At 46.7% G+C, this 11,324-nt stretch overlaps 1 protein-coding gene across 1 annotated transcript; it reads right to left on the bottom strand.

Annotated features, from left to right (window-relative positions):
• Window positions 1-1,507: 1,507 nt before the first annotated feature.
• tspan33a (tetraspanin 33a) lies at window positions 1,508-10,652 on the bottom strand. The gene is made up of 8 exons (XM_056589276.1): window positions 10,323-10,652; window positions 7,371-7,428; window positions 6,413-6,540; window positions 5,583-5,657; window positions 5,388-5,483; window positions 5,078-5,206; window positions 3,997-4,158; window positions 1,508-3,324 (listed from the first exon to the last, which is right to left on the bottom strand). Exons 1-8 carry the CDS (start codon window positions 10,416-10,418, stop codon window positions 3,223-3,225), a joined length of 846 nt encoding a protein of 281 aa, XP_056445251.1. The 5' UTR covers window positions 10,419-10,652; the 3' UTR covers window positions 1,508-3,222.
• Window positions 10,653-11,324: the final 672 nt, after the last annotated feature.

Consider the following 11,324-nt stretch of genomic DNA (forward strand, 5'->3'; position numbering starts at 1 on the left):
ATGGGGATGAGAGGGATGCTTTTAATCGTATTAATGATGTGCACAATGACCGAGTCACTATAGTCTGTTTCAAATCACTATACTTCTAGTCTACATTATTGGAGTGAGGCCAGAAGTCGATTTATTCTTTTTCATACGGCCCAGAAGTCTCGAAAAAAATATGTAAAAGTTGATTATGGGTATACAGGCCTAAAAAAAAAAGGATTCACATTAAAAGTATAAATGACTTATGTGTCCTTTGGACGTTGAAAATAGCTGTTACTTTCAGGCTAAACGGTAAGCCTCTATTTTTTGTGAAGGTAAATCTATGTCTGAGCTCCCAAAATGTGTTCATGTTGTCATTTCATCCTCTCATTCTCTGTGCAGACCCGGTGTCGCTGTGGATGGCCGTGTTATTGTGACAGCGCACTTGGAAGTGTATCAGTTAGGCTGAGCACAACGCTCTGCTTCTCCTGTGTGTGTGTGTGTGTGTGTGTGTGTGTGTGTGTGTGTGTGTGTGTGTGTGTGTGTGTGTGTGTGTGTGTGTGTGTGTGTGTGTGTGTGTGTGTGTGTGTGTGTGTGTGTGTGTGTGTGGTGAGTCAGGACCACACACAGAGCAGCGCCTAGCGGCTCCCTCACTGAAGCCCAGACAAACTACTCTCACTCTCTCCCCCCCCACCCACCCACTCCCTTACTCCCACCCTCTCTCTCTGGAACACACACACACACACACACACGGTCGTACAATCACTCACAAACAAACACACACACGGCCGCACACTCACTCAGACACAAACACACACATGTTTGTACACACACACACGGTCATACACTCACTTACACACACACACATTTGGTCGTATACTCACTCATGCACACACACACACACACACACACACATTTGGTCGTATACTCACTCATACACACACACACACACACACACACATACATGGTCGTACACTCACACACACAAACACACACATACATGGTCGTACACTCACTCACACAAAGGTTGTACACTCACACACACGGTCGTACTCACTCACACATAGACACACGTTTGTACACACACACACAAACACACGGTCATACACTCACACACAAACACACGGTCGTACACTCACTCACACACACACACACAACACACACATAGGCCTACACAAAGAGCAGTAAATAATGGTTTGTAATTTTCATTCCATAATAGTTGGCACAATGAAAAATAGATCGTCATCTCTTGTCTTTCAACAATGAGGACCGCTGGACTCCACACCCCAACCGGCCGAAGGTCCTAAGCGAAGCCCATTCGTTCTCACGTCGGGATTTCGCGGACGCTGCAGAAACGTTATCGATGTTCCGACCGGCGACTCAGATTCGATCTCTGCTCCAGAACGATCCTCCTGAAAGACGCTGAAGTCCTGAAGTTCATAGTGTCATGTTTCAGTGTGTGTGTGTGTGTGTGTGTGTGTGTGTGTGTGTGTGTTCTTCAGACCCTCATCTTTAATGTTGAGGCGATGGTTGTATCATTTCCTAAAATTGCTCTCAAGAAAGGTAGTTTTGCTTCAAAGTTTACCCTTACTGTCCAAAACATATTTGTATTGTGTATGTTTTAATTACAATAAAGATCTGTCATTTAGCAGTTTATTCTCTGTTACGGTTATGCTTAAAAAAACTATTTTCAAATAGAGCCTTATTTAATCTCCCATTAATCTGTAATATGATCTATGACATGCAAATTAATGAGGAGGATCAACGGGAACATTAATCTACATTAATCTCCATGATAAATCTAATTGTCAAACATAACAAAATCCTAAATAATGAACACAAAGTGTAGAGTGAACCTCAGCCAATAATCGTGTAACAAGAGTTGTCTCATCCTACCAGTGTGTTCCGTGCTGGAATAAGCCTCAGCTTGTGCTGAGGTGATGCTTCGGCAATGTGCTGTTTTTTAGTGAACCGAACCTGCCACCAGGAGGCGGGCTAGTTCCAGGAGCCTGAACATGCGGAGAGACGGAATACTGGGGGCACAATGAAGTACTTTTTAAAGCCCTCGTTCTCATTAATCAGCCAGCAGATTTAAAACTAAAACTAGGCCAGTGTTTTCAAGCTTTTCTGGGAGCAAAACTAATTCAATATCTACTTTTCAATTTGTAAAAAAACTGGAACAGAGAAAATCCTTTGCTTCAGTCATACGTGAAAAAGTTTAATGATTAGATGCATCGTTGGTGTAACATTTAAATATAAAAACGATTAATATTAAAATGAATCTTAATAAAGTCAGTTTTTTCAGGCATCTCCTTAATGTCTTCCAATGCGTTGTGAAAGCTCAGAGGACAGAATAAACCACCCGATCTGCCTTAAAATAGGGTGACCAGACGTCCTCTTTTTCCCGGACATGTCCTCTTTTCGAGACCTAAAAAATGCGTCCGGCAGGGATTCCAAAAACGTCCGGTATTTTGCCTCGTCGCAAAAAAAAAAAAATATATATATTATTGTTATTATTATCTTTTTATTTATTTTTGCCTCGTCGCATATTTGTGTTTCTGGGTCTTTCACATAACCTACTAGTTATTACCATTGTATATGTCTATGGTTACTACGGCCTTCCAAGTTCTTGAAATGGTATCTCCCTTACGTTCCACCTTCTTGCGCGAGCTGACTGTAGAGAGAGTCTGTCATTGGGCGACCGATCTCATGTGCTCGTTGAGAAGGTGCCGTGTATAGACCGAATGAAACCCCCACTGAAGTACGCAGGCTCATTTTCACAAACTCAAATCTGGTCACCGTACTTAAAAGTAATGTGCATTACAAAAATAGCTTTTAAAAAAATACAACCAAATGTCTATCCCTTGTAATAACACATAATGTCTCACTATCATTTGCATTACACCTAAATGTATAGTTACAGATATGCATTTATCTAGCGGGGATCATGGAGTCTTTTGGAAGACAAAATAAGGCTGGAAATGAGTCGAGGTCTGAAAAATAGCGATTTAAGTCAAGTCCCGTTTTCATCCACCAGGGAGCAAAGCAAGACCAGCCAGACGCTTCGTGTAAACACTGTTTCTGTTCAGTCACGTTCCAGTCCCGTCACTTCCTTGGGGAAATTCACCAAAAGTTTCCAATATGTTGCAAGTAGACACCAGAAGAAGAGTCCTCTCAAACCAGCAAGAGCCCTCATGCTGATCTCGGTTGCTTTTGTTAACTGTTCCTGGTTCTCCTGTCAGGTCCTGGGGGCCGACATCAGAGCCAGGGGTCCGACTGGTGCCTGTGGTTGTAGTTTTGGAGATCTATCTGTTCCCTGATCTGGTTGATCATGATCTGCGACAGCATGATCCCTACCAGCTGTGCAGTAAAGAGACAAGAGGTTCACGTTTCAGACGGTTACACTTTGGGTACAACAAGAGTTCCTATAGTCCTTCCCTGTGTAAATCGACCCCAGGGGGGTCTTTAACGTTGAACCTCAGGGACCAATAAGACTGACTGACTGACTGACTGACTGACTGACTGACTGACTGACTGACTGACTGACTGACTGACTGACTGACTGACTGACTGACTGACTGACTGTGTCTCTCTCTCTCTCTCTCTCTCTCTCTCTCTCTCTCTCTCTCTCTCTCTCTCTCTCTCTCTCTCTCTCTCTCTCTCTCTCTCTCTCTCTCTCTCTCTCTCTCTCTCTCTCTCTCTCTCTCTCTCTCTCTCTCTCTCTCTCTCTCTCTCTCTCTCTCTCTCTCTCTCTCTCTCATTACCCTGTAATGTGTAGGTCCTTGTGTAGTGTGTGTAGCTCATTGTGTACTGTGTGGTGTGTATAGTGCAGTGTGTAGGTGCTTGTGTAGCGTAGTGTGTGTAGCTCATTGTAGTTAGTGTAGTGTGTAGGTGCTTGTGTAGTGTAGTGTGTGTAGCCCCTTGTGTAGTGTGTAGTGTGTGTAGCTCATTGTGTATTGTAGTGTGTATAGTGTAGTGTGTAGCCCCTTGTGTAGTGTGTAGTGTGTATAGTGCAGTGTGTGGCGGCCTCACCTGGGGGATGGCTAGCCCCAGCGCCACGCCCCCCAGGAGGAACAGGTTGCTGTGGATCCAGTCCACCAGCTTGTCGATGCAGCCGTTGGTGTGGATCAACTCCGCCGCCTCCAGGAAGTTCTGCAGCTGGAGGCCGCTGCCACACATGGTGTTGATCACGGCCTGGAGGGAACACACACACACACACACACACACACACACACACACACACACACACACACACACACACACACACACACACACACGTGGAGGACTGGAACCAAAGCATCTTACTGGGGATAGTTGGGCGAGTGATAAGGGTGCAGGTAGTGGGGGTTTAGAGTCCGTCTCAAGGACTTCAGTCGTTGGGACTCGAACCCTGGTCGTTCAGTCATCGGGACTCGTACCCAGGTAATTTAGTCATTGGGACTCAGACTCAGGTCATTTAGTCATTGGGACTCGAACCCATCAATGGGACACAAACCCAGGTCATTTTGTCATTGGGACTCAAACCCAGGTCATAGTCATTGGGGCTTGAACCATGGTCATTAAGTCATTTAGACATTGGGAGTCGTACCCAGGTAATTTAGTCATTGGAACTCAAACCCAGGTCATTCAGTCATTGGGACTCAAACCCTGATCATCAAGTAATTTAGTCATTGGGACTCAAACCCAGGTCATTCATTCATCGCGATTCGAACCAAGGGTCATCTAGTCATTGGGACTCGACCCCAGGTCATCTAGTCATTGGGACTCGACCCCAGGTAATTTAGTCATTGGGATTCGAACCCAGGTCATTTATTCATTTGGACTCGACCCCAGGTCATCTAGTCATTGGGACTCGACCCCAGGTCATTTAGTCATTGGGACTCAACCCCAGGTCATCTAGTCATTGGGACTCGACCCCAGGTCATTTAGTCATTGGGACTCGACCCCAGGTCATCTAGTCATTGGGACTCGACCCCAGGTCATCTAGTCATTGGGACTCGACCCCAGGTCATCTAGTCATTGGGACTCGACCCCAGGTCATTTAGTCATTGGGACTCGACCCCAGGTACTTTAGTCATTGGGACTCGACCCCAGGTACTTTAGTCCCCCCCACCTCGTCCTTGGAGATGAGGCAGCAGGAGTAGGGTACGGAGCAGCGCTCCCGGCTCCGGTTCTCCGGCGTGCAGTTGAAGTACATGTTGTGCTGCCAGTCTGTGAACGCTGTGCCGCCGCAACAGCCAAACTACACACAGAACAGAACAGACCCAACTGAAAACTTTATTCACTACTCATGTATTACACCTTCCTAGTTCACAAAGCTTTGATGGATTAAACAGCTGCAGTGAAAAGGTAACATAGTGCGGCTCTAAATTCTATATAATTAAAGTTTTTTTGTGGTGGAAAAGTGCAATCCAGTGGCTCACCTCTCTCTGACCGTAGTCAATGAGATTCTGGAGATCCAGGTCATCCCTGTAGTGGATGACCGCGTCGTTGATGAGCTCCGTCACCTTAGCCCTCGCCTTGGAAAACAACACAAACCAACGCTGTAAACAGACCTAACGTGAAGCGTACACCTCTCCGACGTTCCCGACGGTCCCGACGGTTCCCGACGGTCCTACCTTATCAGAGAAGATAAACCCCAGGATGCCAGCGGCCAGCTGGAGCAGGAAGATCAGGACGAGGAAGACGCAGAACTGGACGGAAGAGCACGAGAGGAGAGCGTTAGTGGAGGAACGACAAGGAGTTTCCTACGACACGCGCTGCTCGATTCTGCACGTTCATCTCTGCTGGAGAGTTTTCAGAGGCTTGGTGTTTTACTGTTACAAAAATGTTTCTCAGAATATACACACGGTGCATCTGTGATAGATAATTATCCTGTTGCAATGTTTATATGGAGTTTTGAAGTTCTTTTCTTAATTGAAAGCAACAACCGGGCACTAGATGACAGGAGAAGGGTGTTCCCACCGCGGGCTATAGGCCAGCATTTACATTTCTCCCAAAGGACCCAAGAATCTGGTTTTGCAACCCACAAAAACATGTTTTCAAGCTGATGTACATCAAATATTTTACTCGAATAAAATAACTTCTCCTGGGACCAGACCACATTCCCAGTCTTGGAAGAAAGCCTTGATGGTTACTATGTAGTACCAAAGGAAGGCCCTCTTGTCCTATACAGTAACCATCATGCTTCTTCCAGGACTGGGAATGTCCCAGCAGGTTCCTGGTGGCCCAGTAGGTTCCTGGGGACTAGCAGGTTCCTGGGGGCTAGCAGGTTCCTGGGGGCCCAGCAGGTTCCTGGGGGCCCAGCAGGTTCCTGGGGACTAGCAGGTTCCTGGGGGCCCAGTAGGCTCCTGGGGGCCCAGTAGGCTCCTGGGGGCCCAGTAGGTTCCTGGGGGCCCAGTAGGCTCCGGGGGGCCCAGTAGGCTCCGGGGGGCCAGCAGGGACTCACTATCTGCAGGAGGCAGATGTTCTCGCGCAGGGAGCCCACGCAGCCACAGAAGGTGATGAGGAACATGAGCACCCCCACCACCATCAGAAGCATGGCCGGGTCCACGGACAGGCAGGCCATGGCCGTCTCTGGGGAGAAGAACGGAGCAGGAGAACAGAGAAGAGTGGATGAGAAGAACAGAGCGGAAGAACAGAGCAGAGGAACAGAGCAGAAGAACAGCAGAAGAACAGAGCAGAAGAACAGACAATGAGAACAGAGAAGATCGGATGAGAAGAACAGACAAGAAGAACAGAGAAAAACAGCCGAGAAGAACAGAGCAGCAGAACAGAGCAGAAGAACAGAGCAGAAGAACAGAGAAGATCGGATGAGAAGAACAGACAAGAAGAACAGAGAAAAACAGCAGAGAAGAACAGAGCAGAAGAACAGAGCAGAGCAGAAGATCAGAGCAGAAGAACAGAGCAGAAGAACAGAGCAGAGCAGAAGATCAGAGCAGAAGAACAGAGCAGAAGAACAGAGCAGAGCAGAAGATCAGAGCAGAAGAACAGAGCAGAAGAACAGACCAGAAGAACAGACATTGATGGATTCTTGACACTGATACCCGTTTGGACAAGGAAACATTCTTGATATTATCTTCAAGATCTTTTGTTTACCGGCTCATCTCTGACTAATCAGGGCATCTCTTCCCTGATTGGCCGGGGAATCGATCTCATCTTTCTATCACTTGAAGGCAATGTTTCTGATTGGAGGAGGAAGGTAGGGAGTAGGAGGCGGCTCTCTGTTTACAACGCTCCACTCTCACCTACACGATTAAGTCTAACATTATCACCTTGTAGTCTAACATTATCCTCTACATTAATCATCAATGGATTCAAGCCTTTCCCCTGCGGAGCATCAGGAGCATCTGAGATGACGCTAAACACTAGTGACGATGTGACTCCGTCTGAACAGGAGGTGTTACCTGCATGCTTGGACACACGGGCGTACACCCCAATGGCCACCATCACCAGGGCGATGACCTGGAAAAAAAATACATCCCTAATGCAAACCTTTGTTAGCTTTATTCTACAGCGGCCATGAGTCGAAGCAAGAGCTCTGGTGGAGCACTAAAGGAAAAGCTTGCTTGACTGTCTGCTGCCCTTCTTGACCGTGGGACACACAAGGGCTCAGGAGCTAGAGTGGGTTGACTAGTAACTGAAAGGTTGCTAGTTCGATCCCAGGCTCCACCTAGCCGTGTCGAGGTGTCCCTGAGCAAGACACCTCACCCGGACTGCTCCCGACGAGTTGGCTGTCGACTTGCATAGCTGACTCCGCCGTCGGTGTGTGAATGTGTGTATGAATGGGTGAATGTGAGGCAGTATTGTACAGCGCTTTGAGTGGCCACTGGTTAGGAAAGCGCGATATAAATGCAGTCCATTTACAAAGGAGCTAATGGGTCCTCAACCTCAACTCAAACAGACCCCGCCTAAGCTAGACACACGTCACGCGTTCTCCATCACGGTCAATCCACCATTTAATTCACAAACATTGAACTACTGTGTCTGACCGAGTTGCTCTTTTAGAGGTGGGGAACCTTGATCATCTGTTTGTGTGTTCCTACTCGTCCAGGGAGGGGCAGGCCTATCAGAACGCCTCATCTCATCTGAGGGTTTTGATCGGCCCTCATGACTCAGTATTTGAAAACAAAGAACAACTTTGGGTAGAGTGTGTTGCCACCTTAACTACGCGAAGTATGTCTTCCTGGCGTCTTATAAGAAACATATTTATATGACACACAGACAGACACAGAAAACGGGAACTAAACTCAGCCCCGGCGAGATGTCTCAGCGTGCCTTTAACGCGCGCCAATGTGGCCGTGTACGTGGTGCGTGTGTTGTCAAATCAACCAGGAAGCGGTCTAGGACCGTGCAAAGGAAGTCTGTGATTAAGAATGTATTTTGACCCTGAGGGACCGCAATGGAAATAAGTCTTCAAGCTTTATTGTGTCATCCCTGATAACTTATGTATTTTAATGAATGACACAGAGTGCTGTTCATAGTTTAGATCAAAATGGCCAAATAAAATGAATCAATCAGACTTGACTTGTAGCTGTCGGCAGGCCGGCTACTGAATCCCCAGACTAGAGTTTTCCCTCGGCCAAGCTCCCCCATCCAGAGGAGGGCAGAATTTCTAGAGTCCCCACCGAACAATGCGGAGCCGCCTGGGAAGTGCTTTATGCTCGCCACACCAGACATATCCAGTTACCCCACACACACACACACACACACACACACACACACACACACACACACACACACACACACACACACACACACACACACACACACACACACACACACACACACACACACACACACACACACACACAGGTTTTCAGGAGGGGGGGGGGCTTATAAATATACTTAATGCAATGACATGTGCCAAAGAAAGGCAATTAAAACCTTGCAGGAACACGCTTCAATTTGAACAAACACAGAAGAGAAACACCAATACACGTTCACAACCACTATTTCTATCAGCAAACTCCCGGGCAGCCGGTTAGCCTCAGGTCTGGGAAGGTCTGTCGAGCCAGCATCTGTCAGAATACAGCAGCCGCGGGCGACGAGAAGAGACACATTCCATCGCTGACGTCCCTCAGGTTTATACATGACAGGAATGAGGAACACACACTCTTGACACGCCACAAGCTGCAGCGATCACCCTATACTGATGGGCTAACGACTTGAACCCTTCAACAGTAGAGAACCGTTCTTTCATATCTGGCCCCTCAGAGCCAAACGGCTTGTTAAACAGAGCTCAGGGAGGAATCAATATCGCTCTGGATGAAAAGCTGATAATGAATCCATTATGACCCAATAAAAGTGACCGTGGGTCGCTCAGTGATAGAAAGCATCAAAGATTCATGCTCTACCGTTTACAACACTGATCAAACACTTACATATCCATACATCCATGAATGAATTAATAATATCTTGCAGAGTGAGAGGGGGCTGACCTCCTAGCCTCACTTCCTGGGTAGGTCAGGGACTAGAATCTGAAGGAGTGATCCAGAACGAACGGCTAGTCGCTTTATGTCGTCCCAGCAAACACGACAAGCACTGGTATGAACCCATTGGAGTTTGAGAAGTTACTATGAAACTCAGCAAGGTGACATGGGTATAGTGACACCAGGATGGTTTCATGAGGGTGGTCGTCCACACCGAAACAGTTCGCTCACGTTCAGAAGTCCTTCGTTCGTTTTCGGTTTCAGTTTCCTGACAACACAACTCCCCTGCATTCACTGGCTTCTTATTATACATAAATCTGAACACATAACCACAATCGGCATCCTCTTAAAAGCTTACAGGGTCGGCAATCACCTCAGAACTATGAGCGCTTTGCTTCACATCGCATGTGACTGGGGGGCAGGCAGCGACATAATAATGTGACCCTGGCATAACTCTGCAGTTACACTTTAACCATTCTGCGTCTGTGTGTGTGTGTGTGTGTGTGTGTGTGTGTGTGTGTGTGTGTGTGTGTGTGTGTGTGTGTGTGTGTGTGCGTGAGTGAGTGTATGGGCCATGTATGTGTGTGTGTTCCAGAGAGAGAAGGAGGGAGGGAGTAAGGGGGTGGGTAGGGAGGGGGGGGGGGGAGAGATTGTGTTTGTTGTTTAAACTTAAACTTGTCTGAACATGACACAAAACACAATTCACAGTGCACATGGGTGAGGTTTATTGAGGAAATAGGAAGTGAAAGTCTCAGCCATCCCAGCCCCCCCACTCTTCGTCTACATTGCTGGGATTGTACGCACGCACGTCACGCACATCCACGCACCAGTGCAGTTAAAAATGACTCGGGAGCAAACACGGAGAGAGTAGATGATTAATAGACATGGATACACATCCTCCCAGTCCACCTGATGACCACTACTCACCCAAAAGATCATGTTGAACAGAAAGAGCGTGTACTTCACAACTCGGCTGACGTACGAGAAGTCCCCGTCGGTTGCGCCCCTGCGCCTGTTCGCCATGACGGATGATCACCCCGATCTTCAGGACCAAGGAGATGAGGACTTCACTACTTTACACCATTCCGTAACGCGTAAAGTGTTGACCCGAAGAGTGGCTGCCCTAAAACCACAGCTTCAGACTGTCGGGCATGTTTAGGTAACCGAGCGCACTGATTGCTTGTTCCTCTGTCGAACATTTAATCGGGAACCTTCGCTACCTGGTCCGGGGCGTGGGCAGTGGGCGTATCCAGGGGCGTGGCCTGCTTCTCACCTGGGCCGCGTTCCAATAAGTAACGTTATCATGGAAAGCTGATCAAAATAATAATAATAAAAACTGAAAACCGTTATCTAGCCTCACATCCTCTCTGGATGAGAGCAGAACAAATTCCTGACTCTGGACTTTTTTATGTATATTTCTTTATTTCCCTCATTTTATCTGACTTTTTCCTTTTGACTTTTTTCTTTATATTCATATAACTTAAATAGCATTTTCACACATACATATGCATATATTTGTAATAGCTAGTATAAACTCAGATATTTTGATATTTGTATCTGTTAAACACTTTTATCCTGTTTCTTGATGCTGTCTTGAACCCCTGCGGTTTGCCTTTGCAGAGCAGTATATTATATTGGATATTGTTACGATGCATTGTATTATCTAGTCTCATTAAACAATGATTGACATAATACAATGCTTTCTTTTAAAGTTTACAGTATCCTTTGGATCATAACATATTTTTTATTTTATTTCAGTGATTGTACTGCACTACCAAATGTTGTCCAACAGGTGTCACCGACGAGACTCGAATCCAATGAGTCGCGCTTAGAGAAACAAAACATCAGATACAAGCAAGCCTAGTATAGACCAATAGCGTTAACATCCAATGTAGGTAAGCTAATGGAAAGATTGGTCAATGGGAGGAT

Source organism: Gadus chalcogrammus, chromosome 4 (genome assembly GCF_026213295.1).
Source record: "Gadus chalcogrammus isolate NIFS_2021 chromosome 4, NIFS_Gcha_1.0, whole genome shotgun sequence".
Taxonomy (NCBI): Eukaryota; Metazoa; Chordata; class Actinopteri; order Gadiformes; family Gadidae; genus Gadus; species Gadus chalcogrammus.

Bases quoted from the DNA above. Each gene is read 5' to 3' on its own strand.
- tspan33a (XM_056589276.1), bottom strand. From the start codon at position 10,418: ATGGCGAACAGGCGCAGGGGCGCAACCGACGGGGACTTCTCGTACGTC. The intron at 5,658-6,412 runs GTGAGTCCCTGC...TCTTCCGTCCAG, and splicing joins ACATCTGCCTCCTGCAGATA to TTCTGCGTCTTCCTCGTCCT. The intron at 5,484-5,582 runs GTAGGACCGTCG...TTGTTTTCCAAG, and splicing joins GGTTTATCTTCTCTGATAAG to GCGAGGGCTAAGGTGACGGA.